The sequence below is a fragment of the Danio rerio genome, chromosome 14, assembly GCF_052040795.2.
Source record: "Danio rerio strain M-AB ecotype USA chromosome 14, GRCz13ab, whole genome shotgun sequence".
NCBI lineage: Eukaryota > Metazoa > Chordata > Actinopteri > Cypriniformes > Danionidae > Danio > Danio rerio.
The window spans coordinates 34,902,151-34,926,170 of record NC_141034.1 but is presented as its reverse complement, the minus strand read 5'-3'; the positions used below and the strand labels follow the sequence as shown (position 1 = coordinate 34,926,170).

General features: G+C 35.3%; 2 protein-coding genes and 1 long non-coding RNA gene across 5 annotated transcripts in view; 1 reads left to right on the top strand and 2 right to left on the bottom strand.

The window, feature by feature from the left end:
- Positions 1-2,264: 2,264 nt before the first annotated feature.
- Positions 2,265-8,006, bottom strand: yif1a (Yip1 interacting factor homolog A (S. cerevisiae)). 2 transcript variants are annotated; one of them, XM_087280209.1, is made up of 9 exons: positions 7,857-8,006; positions 7,626-7,667; positions 7,049-7,290; positions 6,790-6,894; positions 5,394-5,472; positions 5,121-5,178; positions 4,398-4,553; positions 4,194-4,287; positions 2,265-2,886 (listed from the first exon to the last, which is right to left on the bottom strand). In XM_087280209.1, exons 2-9 carry the CDS (start codon positions 7,654-7,656, stop codon positions 2,728-2,730), a joined length of 924 nt encoding a protein of 307 aa, XP_087136335.1. In that variant the 5' UTR covers positions 7,657-7,667; positions 7,857-8,006; the 3' UTR covers positions 2,265-2,727.
- Positions 8,007-14,037: 6,031 nt separating this feature from the next.
- On the top strand, positions 14,038-22,244 carry fosl1a (FOS like 1, AP-1 transcription factor subunit a). 2 transcript variants are annotated; one of them, NM_001161552.1, is made up of 4 exons: positions 14,038-14,461; positions 15,831-16,088; positions 18,454-18,561; positions 19,218-20,166. In NM_001161552.1, exons 1-4 carry the CDS (start codon positions 14,339-14,341, stop codon positions 19,767-19,769), a joined length of 1,041 nt encoding a protein of 346 aa, NP_001155024.1. In that variant the 5' UTR covers positions 14,038-14,338; the 3' UTR covers positions 19,770-20,166. The 2 variants fall into 2 exon arrangements, with proteins under 2 accessions (NP_001155024.1, XP_087136737.1); XM_087280611.1 differs by having other exon boundaries at positions 14,205-14,461; positions 15,828-16,088; positions 19,218-22,244.
- Positions 19,109-24,020, bottom strand: part of LOC108192168 (uncharacterized) — a 117,370-nt gene continuing 112,458 nt past the window's right edge. Inside the window, exon 5 of the long non-coding RNA XR_015507611.1 lies at positions 19,109-19,780. This is a non-coding gene — a long non-coding RNA (uncharacterized LOC108192168). The remainder of the gene's footprint in view (positions 19,781-24,020) is intronic.

The following is a 24,020-nucleotide window of genomic DNA, read 5'->3' as shown; positions in this document are numbered from 1 at the left end:
CAGGGCTCACCACAGCAGAATGAACCGCCAACTTATCCAGCATATGTTAGTACGCAGCGGATACCCTTTCAACTGCAACCCAGCACTGGGAAACACCCATACAACAGAGCACCAGGCGGAAACCCATGCCAACATGGGGAAAACATGCAACAACTGCCAACTGACCTGCCAACTGACCCAGCCAGGGCTCAAATCAGCGACCTTCTTGCTGTCAGGCTACAGCCTTACTTACTGCACCACGGTGTCGCCCTATTTCTGCATAAATAAATATATAAATAATTAATAGTGCGGGCAGATAAATTTTTTTATAAATTACACCAATGTTGGGGAATACGAAAATGCTTAACTGAAAGTTTATTTGTTTCCTCTCCCTTTTAAAGGTTTATTAATTTTTTATGTAATCCGGTATTAACGGTTCCTCAGCTCCACATGCAAATGAGAGGGTGTCTGTCGATCATCAGAAGGCGGTCTTTATGCCACCATTGGTTGATCACTAGTAAAATTTTTGATTGGCTTATGATGATTGACAGGCAGCCTCTCATTAGCATGTTAAGCTGAGGAAAAATAACTCTATATTTAAAGTTAATTTTATATTTATTTATTTGCGTATTTATTTACATATCATTTATTTACGCAGGAATTTGTGGATTAAGTTATTCGTTTATAAATTTATTAGCATATTCTTTATCGTTTTTACAGATTTCATTCGCCATAGTTTAAGCGAATAGGTTGTTAATAATTCATCAGATGTAATTAATTCAAATTATTATTATTTTTAAACATTTAAGTTTTAGAGTAGAAATGATACAGAAAAATACATTTTCCGCAACGTTATACCGTGTTTGGATATCAATACTGTATATTCAGTGGGAAAAGCATTCATTTATTTTGTTTTAACAAAGCACAAACATAAGCTGTACAAAGAGCAACAGTCAGCTTATGGAAGTAAAAAGGGAATTAATTTCCTCCCTAGGGAAGTTAACTGATAGGGAACTATAACTGGTTAAACTTTTAAAGACAGACCTGTTTGAGCACTGAAGTTGTCAATCGATAAATTCAACTTCTTTTTTTAAACTCATAAAATTTGATAGCTGGATTTGTGCTATAAACTACATTTCCCATGTTGCTAGACATCTAGTACCACCAATCAAAGTAATAGCAGTGATAAGCTCCACCCACTCCCATGGTGCACCGCAAATAATGTAAAACAATATAACAATGTGAAACAGTCCTGGAGGGCCGGTGTCCTGCAAAGTTTAGTTCCAATTCCAATCAGACACAGCTGGGCTAGTTCAAGCTCTTATACTGCAGTCAAACTAATGTATGCAGACAAACTAAAGCTCAGTCTGAACTGAGCTGGGAAATTGCATCACAAGGCTACATAAGACCAATCGAAGGTCAAAACATGACCTATCTGGACAGGAATTAAAAATTTCTCATGCACAAACTCTAATGTGACCACGTCATAAAGCACAATTCTGCTGTACGGCACTGAGAAAAGGGGCAGGATTTAACTAGATGATTAGACATTAAAAAAGATCATTCTTTTTTATTCTGAGTTCACCATGCTTGAACTTTTCAATGCAGCGAACTGCAAAACTTGTCACACAAGCTTGGGTTTCCAGTCTGACACATTAGCGTGCGTATGAATGGAAGTCTATAGGGAGAAAAGTGCAGTGTGACCACAGCTTCACTAGACTTTCTAGAAACATCCTTGCAGGTGTCTTGAGGCAAGTTGGAGCTAAAATCTGCAGGACACCGGCCTTCCAGGACCGAGTTTGGACAACAATATCATAATTTATAGAACAATGGTGTCCAAACTCAGTCCTGGAGCCTGGACCAGCTAATCAAGCTCTTACTAGGTATACTGGAAACTTCTTGGCAGTTGTGTTGAAGTAAGTTGGAGCTAAACTCTCCAGGACGAGTTTGGACACCCCTGATATAGAACATACCTTCCTAACAGTGATAAAGTAAGTTAGATGTAGTACTTACTCAGATAGTATATGATTATAGATCCAGACAGTCTTGTTAACAGGTCTTTTTGAGTGATTTACATACTTCTTTGCTTCACATTAAAGATTGTAATGTTCTATTTCACCATTGGATTGATTTGCTGGCTCACTTTAACAAAGACGTTTAAAGAATCCCTATGGGGAAAAGCCTTTATGAAGCAGAGCTGCTGAACAGTGTGCAGGCACTAATGCACTGTATATGTATTGAGCTAAAATCAATTATTTTAATGATGGAAAGCAGCTGCACACACATTAAAAGCCTAAATTATAGGATTTATTTTGCTATAAAGAAGGAAACACTGCTTTTCATGCATGGATTATCAGAAAAAGAAGGACACTTGAGTTGACCGTGTGTTCACCAATTACACATCACATAAGAATCACAGCACAGGGCAGATAAATTAACATGCCTCTTAGAGAAAATTGTGACACTAAAGCATCATGGCAAAGTCACAAGAGCAGTCAAACTGTTATTTTCCCATTTTGTCCATGTGAAAACAATGGCAGAAAAACCAACCAAAAAAAAAAGGTTTAAATATATTTTCAAAAAGATTATCTGCAATTGCCAATGCAGACAGAGGCAATATCAAAGATCAAATCCTCCGTGAAGAAAAACACAATCATGGTAAGTCACTTTTCTGCAGCAATGCCAAAATCATCCCAGTTCAGCACTGACATTTTAAAGTCCCTTCATAATAGAAATAAATACTGGAGGTCATCTGACCAAATGAGCAGTGAGCCAGTAAATGATGAATGGCTGAAAGGCGGCAGATGCCACAGTTATGTACAAGCGAAAGCGGGGTTTGGCGCTGGCTCCTGCACCCATAGAGTCTGCGGAGATTGAAGACAAGATCTTCATTTTTAGAGAACGAACCTGAAAATGACAATAATATTCATTTTAGAAACAATAAAAACATTCGATCCATTTACAGTTTTTTAATAAAAGCAGAAAATCTTTCATGCTTTTTGGACAATAATTTACATGACAACACCATTTTGGGGGCCTAAAAACATGACCTTCGGAAAAAAATGTGTATAATTGCACAAGCTCTTATTGAAAACGATACGGTTTATGATTGAAAAATGGCAAAATAAATAATTAAATAAAAAAAACTTAATGAAAAAGACGACTTTCATTCATTTTCCTTAGGCTTAGTCCCAGGGGTCACCACAGCGGAATGAACCACCAAATTATTTTACACAGCGAATGCCCTTCCAGCTGCGACCCAGTACTGGGAAACACCCATACACACTTGCATTTACACACATAAACTACAGTTAATTCCATTCACCTATAGCGCATCTCTTTTGACTGTGGGGGAAACCCACGAGAACATGCAAGCTTTAAACAGAAATGCAAACCGACTCAGACGGGACTTGAACCAGTGACCTTCGTGCTGTAAAGCGACAGTGCTAACCACTGAGCCACCATGGCACCCCCCCAAATACGACATATGTAGGCATATTATAGGAATGTGTGAGAACCTGGCAATCACAACAATGGTGGACCACATGTAGGAAGATGTTGCGTTCACACCAGACGCAGATGAAGCATCAAGTGCGAGTGATTTACATGTTAAGTCAATGCAAAGATGCGAATAGACATCCTGCGGCATGATACGGGCGAATGAGGAGGCGCGAGTTGAGCATTTTGCACGATTCGCTTGAGTTGGAAAATCTGAACTTCAGCAGACATTCGCGCCGCGATAACCAATCATAAGGTTTGTCTTGTAGGGGCGTCATTATGACGTAACGCCTGTTGTTAGTGTCCCAGAGGGAAATCCTCTTGCGAACACCAGACAACAGGTCATCAAACTGGGCTCGGCTTAGTCTGAAGCATAGTTGAAAGCCTCCATCATCCAGGTATAGTTTCTGGAGGAGTCTCACAGAGCTGGGCGCCCCTCTGAATTATTCTAGTGAACTCAGACACGGCTTTAAACGAATCGACGCGGTTTTTTGCCAACTACTGAACTGATATACAGTATTTTACATCATTATCATGATTCCATGTGAATTGGGATTGTTTTGGCTGTTGTAATGTTGCGATCAGTACACAATTTTTTATTTTTTTTAAACCGCATAATAAAACTTTTCCGTTTCGTTTTTTTTAGTACCCTGTTGTCATGTAAATGTACCCTAAAATGTATAAGCACCATTAAAAAATTCCTAAGCAAAACTCACAATGAAAAACATGAGGGCACAAGATGACCAAGCAAGAGCAACATAGTAACCATCACTGCCGAAAAGCAGTCCACAAAACACCGTCAAAATCATCCTGAAAGACAAAAAAAAAAAAAAAAAAAAGAGAAAAAGGATTTAACAACATAAAACACAGTGCTTTTGTAAAACCTGTCAAACAGAAACGGGCATTCTACAGAAACATACCCCACATATTTGTATCCGCTGTAAGCCACAAGGTCAAACGTTGAGAGGTCTGTGTGAACTGTGAGCAAGTAAAGACTGAGCAACATGACAAGAACTTCAATAATCATCCAAACCAGAGCTGTGCTGGCACACAAACCCAGAACTTCAGGACTGAACCTGTGGAGAAAACATGAACATTAGGAATCATGTGAAGCACGTGTCATAAATACATTTTAGAACTTAATAAATACACTATATAAGCTGCTTTTCCACTGCACTGTATGGCATGGTTTTGCACAGCACATCTCACATCAGTTTGGTTTTGCATTTCCACTGCAGTACCGCTTAAAGTGGGTGGGATTATCACTATAGCTGTCACCTCTACTGCAGTGACACTGTGTATATATAGCAAATGTGTGATAAAAACCATCCCACAAAAACACAGAGACAATTACGATGATTACGATGATAGGCTATTTAAATATAGCAAGGTCCAGCTCACTTGAAAACTCAACTTATAATATAAAAAAAGTACCAGGCATTAGGTAGGGAACACAGTGCCCCAAAATTGAGCTGCACCAAATTGAACCACACCACACCATGATATAGAAAAGGGCCAATAAATGGCAACAATAATACTTGTGGATGTTTTAAAAAAATCATTTAAACCCACAATATGTTCAAGTACTCCAGCATACACAACGTTGACATTAATTTTATCTCGTGAGAATTATCTTTACTCACCGTTTCTGGATTCCTAAAGCCATTCCAGCCAGCAAAATGTAGGTGATAAAAGCCATTGCTAAACAAAAACAAAAGAATGATGAAATCAGAACTCAAGTGCAGGCAATGGCACAGCTCTATGAATTCAACAATACATGATTCAAGGTTTAGTACTTGGCAAACACATAGCAAGCACAGTACTATTGTATTAGTGTTATTTTAGGCCCAGGGTAAAAGTAACAAATTTTCAGGTTGCTCAGAATAAAAATTTAAAAAAATAATAATAATAATTACTGGGTATGTAGAGATCTGGAGCATTGACATCATGGCGTGGTGTGAGAGGAGTGTCTCTGTGGTAACGTACTTCCCAGTCCTGGCAATTATTTAGATTAATTTAATTAATATAATATAATTAAATTCATTTCAATCAATCAAAGTTTATATCAAACTGTTCATAGAGCAAGACAAATCTTAAAAAAATGAAAAACATCCAAACAGCTTAAATAAAGTTTACATGTACCAATATTGGCATTTTAAAATTGGAATATTAAAGGTGCAGTAGGTGATTGTCTTCAGAAACATTTTTTCGTGCTGGTTGAACGTCTCTTCACATTCAAATTGTACTGATTAAGGTAAATGATCTAAATGTATTTGTATGTATTTTTATATTCTAGGTGAGGCAAAAAAATGAAAAAAATGTTTAATCAACTAAAATTTGTCAGATCGATATTTCCCATAATTCTGATAAGTAGCTCAAACTGTCTGTCAGCAAATGTAAAATAGTACATCTGTGCAGCCCGTTCACGCAGATCCACTGTTTGCATGTGCAAGAGAGTGAGAGTGACAGCAGTAAAAACAAATGCTAAATCAAAACTTTTTAAAATCCTGAAGCAATATTTGAGTTACTTTTGCACGCTGGAGGATGGACGACACCATGGCTTAAGTATTTCTTCTATACAGGTTAGGTTCTGCTTTAAAACAATTTGTCACGCAAAGTTGACTGTGTTGTTACGAATGGGTTATCTGCACAGAAATGTTGTTTAGCCACTGAAATCTTCCGGTGATGGATTGATGTGACTATTTTCAATTTCATAATCATTACAGCATCGATAATGCAGATTTATATTTAGCTTAACAACAAAACATCAGTAAATATCCGCCTAGCTGGTTTTACTGAGGTGAAGTAGGTTTTATATTTACATTGGTTCATTTTTGAACAATGACAACCTGTGACGCTCCCTATATTGTTTACCATGCTACTTTAAATATTTGGTCTGAAATAGCATGCAAGTATGGCTTAGTAAGTTTAACTTCTGCACACTGCTGGCCAACCACTAAACATACAGTAGGTGCTTTAGGACAAAACGCGTAAGAGAGTTAGACCAACAATCATTGCATGCATTAAATATATTGCACATCACAACAAGTTTTACACAATTGAAAACGTGTTTGATATAATACAGTTTTTTGGTTCGCGATTGTTGCATAATACGGTACTCTAAAGTCATCTTTAAGGTGCGTGTTCATGATATCAGGAGGTGTGGTTTTGGGCTGCAGGGGTGGGACTGTGATTTAAAGATATTATGTTAACGAATAGCATTTTGAAAGATCACCTACTGCACATTTAAAAGGTATGCTTAACATATTTGACATGATCACTTTGAACAAGATTTAGGAATTAACATTTTACCTGATGTGTGTATGGGAACATGAGAAGCAACAGTTTCTTCATAACATATTTGGTATCGACTGCGAAGAAATACTTCAGCTTGTTCACCGACATGAATCGGTTAATCTGCAAAACAGATTACAGGGTGGAGAAACAAACAACATAAATTATCAATTTTATCAGAACTCTTGCATCATTGACGTTGCCTACAAATAGGTCTGTTGTTCCTATGCTATTAGCACGAACATATCACTGCATATCTCTTAAGCTGGCATCTCACCTCTTTGTTCACAATATCCTTTCCTTGGTTGGCAAGAGTTGAGCCATACATCATTGCAGCATTGGCCATTGGATCTGCAAAAATGTTGCCCACTCCAGGTTCCTGACCGCCAGCTGGCATTTCTGCCATATTATAACCTGAACTATAGTAGTTCTGGTTGTTCATGGGTGGAGGTCCAGAACTGGTGTCATCAAATAGCATAGGACCACCAGTGGGTGGAGATGCTCGGGCTCTGGGTTTTGCTGCAATAAAGAACAAGTATTATTGGTATGATTACAAGTTACAACTACTATGAACAAGGCATCATCCCTTTAGCAGATAAATCATTTTCAATTCATTGTTTAGACCAGTGATATAAAAGAAGCACATACTAGATGAATACATGTGGCAAAGAGTTCATCAACACGTCATCAGGCTAAGATATCTAGTAAGGTTTAATCAGTTACTTTACTTTTATCAACATTGTACTTTGGTGTCGAACTGCTCGTGTTCGCGGATTTAAAGTACAGCATGTTGTCGTCCACGTACGTTAAGTCAAAGAAAACAACAATCTTTTGCTAAGTTCTGTGATACGTACTTGCCCGGTATCCTTGCTGTTGGAAATTCATCTTCTTTCCAGCTATAAATAAATAAAAAGTGATTAGTTTAACAGACAGAAAAATCTGCAATCCAAGCGTTTCAAGTCTCCTCACTAATATGTTGCATCTGATGTCAGCAGCATCAGACTACTAATAATATACTAGCTTGCTATGTAGCTAATCTGAAAGATGGCTAACAAAACATGAGCGATTAATCGTGGATGTAGTACCAAAATGAGTACAGATAGAGGTATTTTATGCGGATGTAAATGATCGGTAGTCACTTGTAATCTAAATTTGAAATATAGTTTTTATTAGATAAGTTCTCGTGCTAGCCTTTACTCACAGGTACGCCTTCACTCCTGCACCCGCCTCAATTCGCTCCTCATTGGCTGGTGAGAAATGTGCCTGCGTGGCAGAGATCAAAAACAACGCCATTGCATTGGATGGATTGACGTTTGCGTGGCTGAAGGTCTTGCATTTTAATTGGCTGCACACGTGGCAATCAAAAAATGAAAAAAGCCGTGCTAGGCAACCATAAGGAAAACACATGATTGCATTTTCTATATTTTATTATACATGAAAGACTGCAATACCCAAGACTGCAAGATGTAAACCAGGGATGTCCAAACTTTTTTGTTTAAAGGGCCAAAAACCAAATATCACTGAGAGCTGTGGGCCAAAGATAAAAAAAACAAACTATTTTACATTAAAGTTGCCATGGGTAATTTCCTAATTTATTTCAAAATATTTAAAAATAAGTAGAAAATATTACTTTGAATCGTGTTACCTGATGCACTATAACTTTATAATTATAACTTAATGTAATAAATAAACAATCACATTTATAACACAGTGGAGTTCAATGCTGAATACACTTGTCAAGCAGAATCTGTCTTAATTTGCTCACCAAAGTCTCTGCATTGTCCTCTATCCATCGAGTGACAGTATTTTAAACTAACCTACAGCATTTAAAATGAAATATTTAATTTAATTTAATTTAAATTAATTTAAAATAATTTAATTCATTTTTTTAGCTTAACAATAAGACAAGCAATTAAAACATTCCCCATCATTCTCCCTCATCTCTCAGGTAGGATGGTGGGCCAAATCAAAGGTTACCTTGGGCCAGCTTTGGGCATCTCGGATATAAACATTTTTAACAAAGTGAAACAAAATGAAAATGAATTAAGCAAAACATACTATTACTAATACTAAAACACATTGCTAACATTTCTATCTCAAGGTTGAAAGTTTTTACATTATTTTAATTGTTTACATTAAACTCAAAATAAATGTTTTCAGACATATTTATGTTTTTATAAATGAACAAATTCCATAACTATTCAATAAACCATGCAGAATACAGAATAGTCCAAACAGCAAGCAATTTAATTGTATTTTAGAAGTTGCCTTTCCATTAAACAAACAAACAAACAAACAAACAAACAAACAAACAAACAAACAAACAAATTTTAACATTTTGGCCCATTGTAACCTTTAAATTAACCCACCATCCCATCTGAGAGGACAGTGAGTATGATGGAGAGGGTTGGGGTAAACGGCCTTAACTCAGAGATTGTCATTTCTAATTAGACATAAAATTTTTTGTTTGTTTTATTGCTGAGCTACAAAAAAGCAAACTGAAATTAAGTGTTTCAGTTAAATGTTGGAAGTGAATTTGATCTTTTAAAATGTAAAAACTGTCACTCGATGAATAGAGGACTTTGCAGAAGACATTGGCGCGCAAAAACTAGTGTAATTTTGTTATAAATCAGATTGTTTTTTTTTTTTACTGTAAAAGATCACTATACAATGCAAAAATACTGCATTAGTTAATAAAAAGTTATGTTTTGCAGTCATTTTTATAACATTATTAAATAAATTAAACAAACCCATGCTAAATTACCCCACACATATTTACCTTTAGCCCACTAGCCACAATCAAGTTTGTTTTTTGGCTGTTTATCAGAAAAGGTTTGGGCACCCCTGGTATAGCTAAAACTGTATTTGTATGTGCTGATGTGTTAACGGTTAATAAATAAATAAATAAATAAGATCATCCATTTTAATGTCTTTGTTTTTTTCCTGTAAGCCAAAACAATTACATTCAGAATCCTTTATGGCCTTTCTTTTATGTTAAATTGATGCAAAACTAAATTACATTTGTCTTATCATGTCATATTTAAAGCCTGTGAGAATGAAAATCACTTCAATAAAATCATTCATACATCATTACATGTAACAATGACATAATTACATGTTTTTTTTACATCATAAATTTAATACATTTTTAGTTTCCTTTGAAGTTTGCTTTTCTTAAAATATATATTTAATATTTTATTCTAATATATAAACTTGGGTGTACTAATTTTGGACCGTTTTGGCTTCAGTACTGATTAATCTAATGTATATACAAAAATATAATATTGTAAAGCTTCCAATAGAAAATATGAATTTAAAAGAGAGGTTTGTGCAGGGTGAATTCATATATGTTAAGCACTGTACATGTAAAAACTGGCATTGGACGTGCCATCAATTTCTTAATGTCCAGAACATCAATATACGTACATAGTTTGCATCAGTAACAAACCTTGAGTAACAGCACATCCTATCAGACACCTTTCCAGCATGTTCAGGCTTGTTGTAGATCGGAGTGTGTCGTCACTGCATTCCATTCTGCTGAGGTCATAATTCACATTAATGAGGCAGTAACACTGGTTACAACCAGATCTTGCCAGCAGAAATATGAAATTTGACAATTCAGTTTCATTTAAAACGGGGTGGGGAAACACAAGTAGGTTAAAAGCAACTGTGACGTCATGCTAGAGGAAATCCTTTAGATATTATCACTCTTTCAGACTTGTGGTTTATAAAAATTGTTCCCTTTGGCACAAATAGATCAGATTAATGGGTGCGTTGTAATACAAAACAGTCCAAAAATGAGTCATGATGCTGAAAAGGGGCAAATTTTGTAGGATGGTATTAAATAGACTGTGTTTGATAAAAATAGACCTGAAGTCATTTGTTGTGTTTTCTTGTAAAGTGATTTGATTGGCCTCAATAGTAACATTTAGAAAGTGAAACTGTAGTCCAGTTGTGCTTTAAAGGTTTTAATTCTACTTAATTCAATTCAGGTTTATTTGTATTTTTTCACATTAATTATTGTTTCAAAGCAGCTTTACAGAAGGTGCACATTATTAGATTATCATCAAATTATAAGTTAAACAATCAAATATGAGTTATTATAAACATAATTAACCTGCAATTTTAGCGCATAGGTATCTATAGGTGATGTTTTAAAAAATGTGATTTTTATAATAAGCTGCAAAAACATGCAATAAAAACATGTTAAGTGGTAAACAGTAAAAGTCTTTAACCTTAACTGATCTTACTTTACATTTATTGTCATTTTATAGTAAAATAAATTACATTTACAGTAAAATAAAATGTAAATAAACATTCCCCTAAAATCATTTCCAGAGGGTTAATGGTATTGTTATAGGGCAATACATATTGTCACAATTGTTTGGATTTAGATTCTTTTAAATATTAACATTTAATAAAAGTATAAATGATCACATACAATGTGTTTTAAATGTTTGGGGAAAGGGTTCTTTCATTCATTTTCCTTCAGCTTAGTCTCTATTTCAGAGGTTGCCACAGTGGAATGAACCAGCAACTATTCCAGCACATGTTTAACACAGTAAATGCACCTCATTCTCACACACTCTACGGACAATTTTATTCATTTCACCTATAGCACATGTGTTTAGACTGTGGAAACAGAAACCGGAGCACCTGGAGAACATGCAAACTCCACACAGAAATGCCAACTGGCCCAGCTGGGACTCGAATCAGCAATCTTCTTGCTGTGAGGCAACAGTGCTACCCACTAAGCCACCCTGCCGCCCGGAATTGGGTTCTTTTATAAGGCAAAACTTTACATTTAAATAATTTCTAGGGCTAATATTGCTAACAAGCAAATAAATACACAGCTGAAAATGGGCCAAGAGCAGCTTAGCAAAGAACATTAGTTTTGAGTTTCTGCAACTGCAAAACATTTGTGCTGAAAATACACCAGATAACAGGTCTACGGTAAACTGCCCAACGGTTTGTGGTTTTCAGATGGAAAGGTCATGAACCAAGACGCCATTCAGCTGAGTCATTTTCCCTTTTCAATACTGTAAGTATGATTCAGCTAAATGGTGAAAGGCAGTGAAAATAGTTTCATGACCCTTCATCCATTCATGACATTCATTCACTTTATGGTGCTTTATTGTGGTCTTTCCACTGGAACGTGCTGAAACTTCAGTGGACACTCGACTAACTTACAGTTGTGGAACAGCAGCCGCGCTCTTGTTTACTCATCGGAAGAGATTGCCTGCTGTGTCAATTAAACGCAGACCACACTGTTCACTACATCTTAACAAAAACCCACATGCTATTATATAGGGAAAATGATCTGTTGGATGTCTGAATGAATAACTAGGCCTATATAACAAATAAATGGGCTGATGTAAAAAAGCTCAAGTTTCGATTTAGACTGGTTTATTATTATGAGAACTGCTATCTATGGCAAGCTGTTTTAACATTCAGTTAATACAATTCTGTCTAGACTAGAGGTCACTTACTTAGTTTTTGGATATTTAGGGATGTCCCGATCCGATTTTTTGGCTTGAGTCCGAGTCATTTGATTTTGAGCTTCTACCGATACTGAAACCCGATCCAATACTTCTATAATACTTAAAAAAAGAATAAAGAAAAGAGAAGAAACAGATCCAGGATGTTCCTTGTTTTATTTTATTAACTGATTTTAACATTTAACAACTTTGTTAACAAACAGAGAACTTCTGTGAGGTATCTTGTATCAGATGTAATGTATATAAAGACAAATAGCACCTCATCTTAAAATACCTGGCAGGCGATCCCAAGTTTACATATCTCACAGTTTGCTACTTTACAATACCTCCAGACCGCAGCCATAGGCCTACTCGCGCTTTCTGCTTCAAGCTGCTTCTTTGTTTGACTTTACCCGCATTTAACCAATAGCGTATCTGTAACAAAGTGATGTCATGCCGCACATGTTGCTGTTTCTGTGTGAAATCAAGAAAGTGTCTAACTCTGTGCCACCGCATAACTATATATTTGTTAAAAAATAATGACAATATATACATAATGTACATACTCGAGTCCTGATCCGGAGGTAATGTCCCATCCGCTTGTTAAGTGTGATGTCACGCGAAGCGGCTTCCGGGTCCAAGCACTCTATTCAACTGAATGGGGAGACTCATGAAATGGTAATAATAAACGTTTACAAAGCGATTTAAGGCTTTCAAAAATCACGATAGCAGTATATATGTCCGTTAATAATATCCGATGGCCAGAAAGTGATTAATTTTTTATAAATTGTTAAAATTTTGGTATTTGTTATGCAGCAAGCCCAGAGATTGTTTTGTACACTATGACTTTATATAAAATTAACTTTAATGTGTGATATGAATAAAACGCGATCATAAATGAATGATTTCTCTACTCAAATGAGTGGCGGCTTGGACCTGGAAACAGTATACATACGTCACAAACACGTCACCACTGAACAAGCGGATTGTCTTCAAGTCTGAAACCATTTGATCGGACCCGATTTCCGATCACGTTATCGAATCTGGACATCCCTACTAGTATTAGTTATTATTCGTTTGTGACCATTCTTTAGGTCCTAGTGTTAGCCTACATTTTTAAAGTAGCCTACTTATTCATCGGACAGACTAATAGTACTCACATAGAAACCAGTAGCTATTAAATACATTATTAATTATATTATATTATATGGTACTGGTATCTAATCTGTATTCTTGTGTTTATTTACCAGTATCTAATAAATAAACAAAAAATAATACTAGCAGTAGTATGTTTAAAAAATGTACTGTTACAAAATAGTTTTCCCTCATTGGTTTATACTGTATCTCCTCCCTTTTTATTTATTAATTATTAATTTATTTTCACATACTGTGTGTATGTTTTACTTTAGTTTGTTTGTTGCTTATTTTTTCTGTATTGTTAATTTTTGAAAAAAGCAATATAAAATAAAAAAGAACTATTATCTAAATAATAACCACTAAAAACCAACAAATAAGTAGTAGTGTTTAAAATTTAAGTATTAGAAATGTGAAAATAGATACGATTTATGTGTAATATCAATATGGCTTGCCATAGTCTATCACTAACTCAAACAGAAGGAGTTCCCGGAAAAAGCCATATATGGTCACATACGTAATTGCCATGTGACTGTCTGTCATCCAAGAGTTCGGCAGCACCATTTCCCGTAAATTGGGAGGGTCAAAAACGGCACTGTTCTTCATCACTTATTTATATTCCCGTGAACACTCGGAGCCACCAGTTTGGCTGCATTGGAAGTTTATTAAAGACAAAATATAAAGGTTTATTTTTATTTTATTCTACCGCTGTCAGAAATATGGACATTTCAAACGTTGACAGAAACTTCTGAACTCCCCCAACTGTGCCGTGGTGGATTGTGCCGCTTTCCCGCAATACGGTGGATTTTTAACTTGCTTTTCGAGTGAACTGTCAGTGATATAAGTAGGAGGAACCTTTTTTGAGGAAAGCAGACCCAGAAAAGAAAACGCCAGCAGAGAGTGTCACAGATTGAGTCAAGAGTTTCTTCTGGATTACTGAAGAGCCAGCGGCATACATGTACAACTACGGTAACCCGGGCAGAGGAATCGATCGGTCCTTCCCAGAAAGCAGCTCTGGATCGTCAGGCTCGAGCTCCGCGTCTGTCGCTACAACCACCGGCACAACCCAACAACAACAGGTGAGCGCCTGGATGTCATCTCTAACATCAGCATCATGTACAACGTTACAGTTATGTTTTAATATTTGAAGATCTCACTATAGTTTCATTTAACATAATATATATGTATGTATATATATATATATATATATATATATATATATATATATATATATATATATATATATATATATATATATATATATATATATGTATATATATATATATTATAAACTCACTGTTTATTTCATACAAAAATAATAACTGGTGATACAAAAATGATAACTTGTTTTCGTCAGCTTTAATCGTCTTAACGTTACATACGAACATTTTAAAGTATTATTTCATATCATAAGATGAAAGTATCAGTGAATTATCAGTAATAATTAAAAGTGACTTGCCGTTTTTAACAGTGTTCAAGACTATAAAGACTAGTATCTAATTGACCAGTGTATAATTGTTTTTATTTCGTATATTATCGTCTAACAATAATAGGTTACATTAACCTTACGTTACTATTTTAGCTTGCGGTTAATTGATACTGTTCAAATGATAAACTGCTTCATGATTTTTTAAGATGATTAACTTTAACTTTAGACTTCATGTTTATCAATATAATAATTATTGTAGTAATTATCAATAATAATCAACAGTAACCATATCATTTTATCCCATTGTTGATTTAAAACTAAAAATGAGTTCTTCAGTGAATTTATGAACATATAATTTGTATCATTAAATGCTAATATTTGACTAAATATCAACAATAATAATAATAACAGTACCATTTTAACATTTTCTTTATTTAGAGGAATATTGCCACAATAAAGTGCAAAATGTATTTATGCACCGTGAATAATTAGAGTATATATCATTATTCCAGACCATTATTTGACTAATCATCAATAATAATGAACTCTTCAGTACCATTTTAACATTTTGTTAATTTTTTCTTTTTTCTTTAAAAAAAAGAACAATAATACTTGAATTATGACTTTTGAGTAACATATTACATTAAAAAAGGTTACTTTTTAACATTTTAGTTAAAAATTAGCTTCATTAAGAACATAGTTGGACATGTACATGTACTGAAAGCATACGTGGTGAATGCTTCATATATCATTTAATATCTGGTAAGTACATTAGCATATGTGAGTATGAGCAAATAATTATCCAGCAGAGCCCAGATCATACAGCAATCAAGTAATAATAACCAAAATTTTATAGTCTGTCTGAATGCGACGCCTACTCAAGTTAGCGTTTATGTCTGGGTGTTTCTGCAAACACACAAACAATGGTTTTTGAGTCATAATGAGACATAATAAAGTCCGCTCCCTGACTCTCACAATCCAGTTTATAGGTAACTAATTGTTTTTTATCTTCAAAGCAGAAGTACTCTGTGGCAGGATCAGGTCAGTTTGTGCCCAGTCTCAATGCCATAACGTCAAACCAGAGCCTTCAATGGATGCTTCAGCCTTCAATAGGCACCCCAGGACCATCAAGGGCACTTCGGTCGTCTTACCCACTGCCGCCAGGGATCCCAGCCACCATGAATCCTCCTCAGCCCTCCCAATCACATCTGTCCCGGCCTGGTGTCATCAGAGCAGCTGCGGCAATTGGCAGCACAACAAGAAGAAACGATGAATATGTAAGTAGCATTTAAGTCTGTGACTGTCTGTCTGTGTGATGATGTCATGGGGGGGATATCATGAGTGCATGTTTGTCACTATGTTCACCTGTCATCATCTCCATTTGCACCAGTGATCTCGGCCAAAAACGTAACCAACACTTGTATTTCTGAAGATGAGACTGGATGAAATTAAACCTTGCAAAATTAAAAAAAAAAAAAAAGTGTAATATCTCTGTACTCGTGACTTGAGATTATATGTGAACACGTTTGCTGATACACACTGGGTGTGAAACTCCTTTGGGAACTACTAACTACATTCAGCTTTTATTTGTTGAAGTAAGGCTGTCATATGTAATAATGTGTCATTAGCATAACAGCATTTGATCCTGGATGAAACGCAGAGATGCTCATTCAATATTAACTCCTGAGATGCCGCCTGACTCATCCATCCATGTGTTGATTATGGAAGGGTGAGAGTGAAATAATTAGACAGGAAATGGGATATCATGTGATTCACTGGAGTAAAATAATATGAGTCATACCTGAGTCACTGGGGTGTTTGCAGGTGATTCATCAATACAGTGGCAGGAAACGGCATATGGTGCCCACAAAAGAAAGAGTGCGTAAAATCAATTATAAAAAAATACAAATGAATGAGCAATTTGAGGTATTCACGGAGTTGGAAATTACAGCGTTGCCTCTGAACGTGAGGAACGCGAATCGAAGACATGTAATGAAAGCTAATATGCCGTCCCCTAGAGGGCAGTATTTACAAGTTTATCGTCAATAAATATTTAAATCACTCGGGATCAATTCAATTATACAGGGTGATTCAAAAAGAATACACAACTTTTGGGTTGATGTCACTCGAGTGTCTGGAGGGGGTCATATTGAACATCTATGAACTTGTTTTCTACTGAAAAAACATTGACTAATTAACCATCATGTTTCTTTGATTAAATACAGGTTGTTTAAATCAAAGTTGTGATATTCTTTTTGAATCACCCTGTACATGAGATTTGTTAGTTTGTTGCTCACCAATGCGGCATAATTTAATAAAAAAATATGACAAAACAATTATTTATTTTTTTATTTAAAATAAGTCGTTTTAATGTGAATATTCTTTTTCAAAATGTAATTTAGTCCTTTTATTCAAATATACATTACTTTATTCAGCATTATTACTCCAGTCTGTGTTGTAACAATATTATTTTGTGGTCAGTCTAATTTGCTGCCCTATTTTGATCAATTATTGATGCTTCGTCATTTATAATGCTTCATATTATTATCAGGGCTTCGTTTGTTTTTATACATTTTATTTTGAGGTATTTTTTTTACTAGAAATTTTAAATGAAACCCTGTTTATACAAAGTAACACACTGTAGAAATGGCTCTGACTTTAATGTATAAACTGTAATGCATTTAGGGCATCCTTGATTAATCAGTTTTAGTAAAGAAAAAACTTTTAATGGTTCTTTGGATTGATAATCACAGCTTCCTCAAAGTATTTTTGCACTTTTTTCCGATTAAATACTGAGAAAATTATACTTGAGGGACAAATTAGCATATTGATAATGAATGATTGACTACATCGAAGACTGAATGTATTCACACACAAAACTGTAGTTTTGAATGTGAATAATATTTCATAACCAGGACTTGACATTAACACTCTGTTAATATGGGTAGATTGGCAGGTTGGACTTCAACCTTCACTAACCAATCTGGCCGGTTGTGTGCACGATCATCATTTCATTATCGCACAGTGTTTTTCGGCTGCTTTCTTTTGCTTATATTTATTTTAATGCTTTAATTATAATCCTTTACAATAACATTGCATTAATAGGAGATTAACTTTCCATTTATGTATAGTTTACTGGTGATATGGGACCTTTAGCCTGACAAACTATACTGTGCATTTTAGATACATCTATTGTTTTGTTTTTTTTTAAGAACATTTTTGTTGAGTATGAAACCACAACTCATTTTGACCCACAAAAAGTGAAATGAATGAGGAGGCATGTGGATTACACAAAATCTAAATCAAGTAATTTTAGCATGCCAAAGTCAAATTTATGCATATAAAATATATTTTCCCAACAACAAAATTGTGGCTCGTGAAAATGGCGAGCCACAGTGGCTGATGATGGAAAAAGTTAATGTCAAGTTCTGTTCATAGCATATAAATGCAGTCTTAGTGAGCACAAAATATTTATTTAAAAAATCTTGATAGATCTAAACATTTGATAGATGTTGATCTTTTTTATTGCTGTTATTATTAATTTTATATCTTTTTTGTAATAGTTTTATCGAAAATGTGTACATCTCATAAATATGCATGACAAACTTGTGTTCTTACATTTGTTTTATTTTCCCACTTCAGCTCTCTCCTGAGGAACTTGAGCGGCGCAGAATTCGAAGGGAACGCAACAAAATGGCTGCGGCGAAGTGTAGGAACCGTCGACGAGAACTGACAGACACTTTACAAAATGTATGTTTATGTTTCCTACACTGCAAAAATGTTTATCTTGGCCTATCTTTGTCATGTCAAGAAGCATTTTCTAGACAAATAAAAAATTTTTTTTCAGATTAATAATTGATAATTAAGTGATTTGTTTTCTTAAAACAAGCTGAATAATCTTAGTAAAATAATCTGATTTCAAACCAAAAAAAGATTAAACAGCAAAAATCAGTCCAAGGCACTCGAAAAGTGTGGAAAAAATATTTTAAAAGGCTTTTAAAAATATGTTCTACACTTTTCATGTGCCTTGGACTGATTGCTGCTTATTACTCTGATGAATCCCTTACCCAGAGCACCGACACATTATTTAAGCTACCCCTGAGCACTTTTTGTTTTATTTTTGGAACCTAAAACAAGATTATTTAACTTACTTTTATTATCATTGATTATTTTAGCCTGATATAATTAAAAAACTCACTTTTCTGAGTTAAAAACTATTTCTGAAAACAAAACTGTATTGTTTACTTGCTTCCTGATTTACGCATTTTGAGATAGACTAGAAACAAAACAAAAACTTAAATAAGAAAGCCATTTATTTTTGCAATAAAATTTTATGTTTCCTTTCTATCTACTTTCTTAATATTCCATCAACGCAAACTAAATGTTTAAACCCTTTTCTTTCACAGGAAACCGACCAGTTAGAAGATGAAAAGTCCCGTCTGCAGAAGGAAATCGCTGACCTCCAGAAGGAAAAGGAGAAGCTTGAGTTGGTCTTCGAGGCTCATAGACCCATCTGCAAAGTCCAGGAATCAGAGTCTGACTCGGACTCCAGCAATGACATCCCATCACTCAGTGGAATCAAGATTGAGCCTGTGGACCCCGACCTTCCCGGACCCTCCAGAGAAACTAAGCATTACGCCAAGATCAACAAGCCCAAGCCCAAAATTACCATCCCACCCCCTCCTTCAGCTTCCTCCATTACCGGCATACCTCTAGAATCAGAGTCCCTTCACACTCCTGTCCTCATCTCTACACCATCCCTGACTCCATTTACCGCCAGCCTGGTCTTCAGCTACCCGTCTACTTCACTGGATACTTCATCCCAAGCCCTCAACCTCGTCACGTCTCATCCGTCTTCCCAGAACCCTCAGCCGTGTGCCGTCGCTCACAGGCGCAGCAGCAGCAGTGGAGATCAGTCTGATCATTCCCTCAATTCACCCACAATCCTCACCCTCTGATCGATTGGCTGCTGTGAGGGGAAAGTTGGTTCATGACCTCCAAAAGTGTCCTTACTACTACATACAAGCAAAGACAAGTACTGTGCATGTTATGTTTCGAGCTGTGTATTCTGTTTACCTTTACTAATGGCAATTATCTAGCAACTTGAATGCATTATAAGCATACAGAAGCACAAGGAAGAAGGTAGAGCTGCACAATTAAGTGTTTAAAGATTACAATTTATATTGTATTTATATATATATATATATACACACACACACACACACACAGTTGGAGTCAGCCCCTGTGTATATTTTCCCCCAATTTCTGTTAAACGGAGATTTTTTTCAACACATTTCTAAGTATAATAGTTTTAATAGCTCATTTCTAATAACTGATTTCTTTTATATTTGCCTGATACAGTACAGAAAGATTTTACTAGATATTTTTTCATGATACTTCTATACGGCTTAAAGTGATATTCAAAGGCTTAACTAGGTTAATTAGGCAATTTAGGGTAATTAGGCGAGTCATCATATAATGATGGTTTGATCTGATAATCTAATCTAATCATATTATCTTGATCTAATATGATTGGGATGGGATGATTGGGAGGCCATGATCAGTAAGGGCCGATGGTGGGAATTTGGCCAGGCCACCAGGGTTACACCCCTACTCTTTTACAAGAAGTGCCATAGGATTTTTAATGACCACAGAAAGTCATGACCTCAGTTTAAAGTCTCATCCGAAAGATGGAGCACACTGAAAGTGTAGTGTCCCCTTCGCTATACTGGGGCATTAGGACTCACACAGACCACAGGTTGAGTGCCCCCTGCTGGCCTCACTAACACCACTAACGACAGCAATCTAGTTTTCCCATGTGGTTTCACATCCAGGTACTGGCCAGGCTCAACCCTGCTTAGCTTCAGTGGGTAACTTAGGCTGGGTGATCTTTTCGATTAAGCAAAAAATGTGTCATCGCTCATCAAAGATACTTATAAAGTCATCAGGTAATAAATCAAGTCGAGGTTCATTTAAACCAATGAAAAAATTAATAAATAGATATATTTTTAAATAGACTGCAGCTATTAGAATTTTATCAGAATCCCTAGAAAATTCAACTTTTATTACTTTCATGATCTAAAGTCATGCTTCTTACATGAATTTACTAACCCTCGTCATTCCATATCTGTATGAGTTTCTTTCATCTGCTGAACACAATAGCAAAACAATTAATAGTATCCATTGATGTATATAGTAGAAAAAAAGAAAAAAATCTATGGAAATCAGTGGCTACTGCTTCAAAATATCTTCTTTTGCGTTCAACACAAGAAAGAAACCCATAAGTCATCTTTGAGCAAACAATCTATTTAATTAATCCAGAATTGTGCAGCTCTAGATAAAGTTAATGTGTGCAACTGTTGACATTATTGTATCAATATATAACACTGAAACAAACAATGACTGACTTTTAAGCCTGTAATGTTTGACCGTAGTATATTAGTTATAGTAATATAGACATATATATTAATTTACTTCAACATATTTAGCATATCAGCGATGGTACTGTAGCAGTCAAATATCTGGCCTGTATGCAATAGCTTTAATGGTTGATGTAGGGGTTTGAAAGGTATTGAGAGCACAATGTTGATCACCGCGATGTCCTTCATAAAGGGAAGCAATTTTTTAAAGAGAGTCTATTAAGTTATTTATTACCAGATGTTACCAATTTTAGATGAATCAGATGATCCACGTGTTAGTGGATTATACAATGTAATGCTATTTCTTTTGTCTTGTTGTTTTATGTTTTAGGAAATGCTGCGTTGTAATAGTGTGTGCTGAATAAGCTAGTTATAAAAGAAACTGAAGGGATGCATTTACATTGTCAACACAAACTTCAATGATAGTTTCACTGTTACACTGGTTGAAAATTTGTATTTGAACTAAACCGAACACTTCAGTGGTTACGTCTGATTCAGGCCAGTAGCATACTGTACTGTACTGTACTGTACTGAGTACCGTATGTCAGACTGCTCAATGACCACATAATGTTTTGTATTTATTTTTGCAAACAAATATATTTTTAAAATACTTTTTACTGAACTGATGTTGGTTCCTTAATTAAGTAGAGATGTTGCATGCTATTTAACATCTAATAAACAATTACTGAAAATACTTGCTGCTATTGAGAGGACAAAACTGTATTATTTCTAGAAAAATACTTTAAAAAAGTGCCTTAAAAGATTCCATTTAAAACTTGATGAGAGTGTATTGTTATTTCAAAGGAGACACAGATAAATAACATGGAAATGAAGGAAATGTTTAGCGAGTTACATAATCTCATGAGGGAGGAAAAGGAGGGGGGGTCGAGCGCAGGACGTCCTGAAAGTTCAATGAGGCACGAACACATTTGCTTCTGAACTGAAACCGATTGTTAAACAGCCTCCTCCAACAGTCCTTGAATGATTAAACAAATAAAGTTCAACTCAAGACCAGCTTCATGAGTCCTTCTTTGTCATCTGTTTGCGTGCTTTTGAGACAAATTGATGTGTTTTGCATGACGTGTTTGTGAAGATCACTCTAGAAAAGATTCTTATCAGTTAATAGCCTGATGAAATAGCCTCATTTTACATGTCCCCTGGGGTTAAACAGTTGAGTTATACCATCTTCAAATCCAGTCAGCTGATCTCCCAGTCTAGCAGGAGGACTTTTAGCTTAGCTTAGCATAGATCATTGAATTGGATTAGACCGTTAGCATCTCACTCAAAAATGACCAAAGACTTTTGATAATTTTCCTGTTTAAAGCTAGACTCTTCTGGAAGTACGTTGGGTAATATTGGCTATAACTAGGCCCACATGAAATCAGTGGGCACAGAAATCTGCAGATTTTTGCCGATTTTCAGCCCATCGAGTCTATTTATTGTGAGTAAAATTACAAAATTGTGTAAATGTGTATTTATTCGGTTTTTAAATTAATTTCAGTAATATTACTGACTAATATAAAAAAAACATTCATATAATTTACTTACAATACAGTTTGAAAAGTTTGATATGTTCTGTCTTTTAGTAGATCTAAGGTAGATATAGTTTATGAGACTTGTTTTGTTTACCAAATAAATGGATCTAATAGGATGGCGATGCAAACATTAAATCAAAAGTTAAAAAATTATAATTTTTTTATCTAACATATTACGTTTTTAGTTACGATACATATAAATCTACAGATTTTTTTGCAGAAAAAATTCTGTGCAGAAATACCAAACAATGTCCGCAGATTCTATCTGGCCCTAGTTATAATTACACTGAAGTTATGGTATATTGTATACTATACCCTCATTGTGGCAAAATAATAAACAAACTTTACTATTCCTTTGGTTTGAGAGTATTCCTATAGCATTCTTGTGAGTGCATGATGTAAATACAGAAGAGCCATGCCTTAAATAGGAAAATTATCACAAATTCTGGTAATTTTTGAGTGAGATGCTAATGGTCTAATCTGATTTAATAATCTATGCTAAGCTAAACGTGCTCCCATCAGACCCAGAGAGACCCAGCTAAATAGTTTCAAAAACTGTAAAATGAGCCTATTTACAAAAAAGTGGAGTGTTTCTTCAGGCCTAAATGTACAATGTAAAACAGAAATAACTTTTCATATTGTGTTGGGTAAAAGAGGACAAGAGATGTTACATATACAGAGAGCATATTAAATAAACATGGCGACCTTATTTCTCCCACACTGTGGCCTCTGTTATCGCTCTGATTTCCAGTGAGTCACTGAAGGAGGACATGAGAACATATGATTGAGATAATGAAGGGGGAGTTTGTATTGAATAAAGCGGGAAGCACATGTTCTGCTGAAAGGAGCTCTGTATGCCAGTCACTGTGAAAGTATTACTGTTCTGGCTCTGGTGCTGCTGGTGTGCAAACAGAAGGCCAAAAATAAACTGGTGAAACGTCAATAAATTAACGGCCTGGGCTACAGCATGACTAAGGCCTCATTAAGACACGACCGGGAAAATTTCATCCTCGCTGTTCTCAATTCCTTTGTGGGCTATAATATACTTTGCACATGACTTGTGGAATTACTGTCAGGGGAAAAACTATTTATAATTTAGATTAAAAAAATATTTATCAAATATGAAACATCTGAAAATTAGAAACACTTTAATAATCATATTTGATTCATCTGACTTTTGGCTCATAGAAGGAAAAGCAAATCTACAGTACATGGATACTACTACAGTTTGTCTGTAAATTAAAGTTTTCTGTAT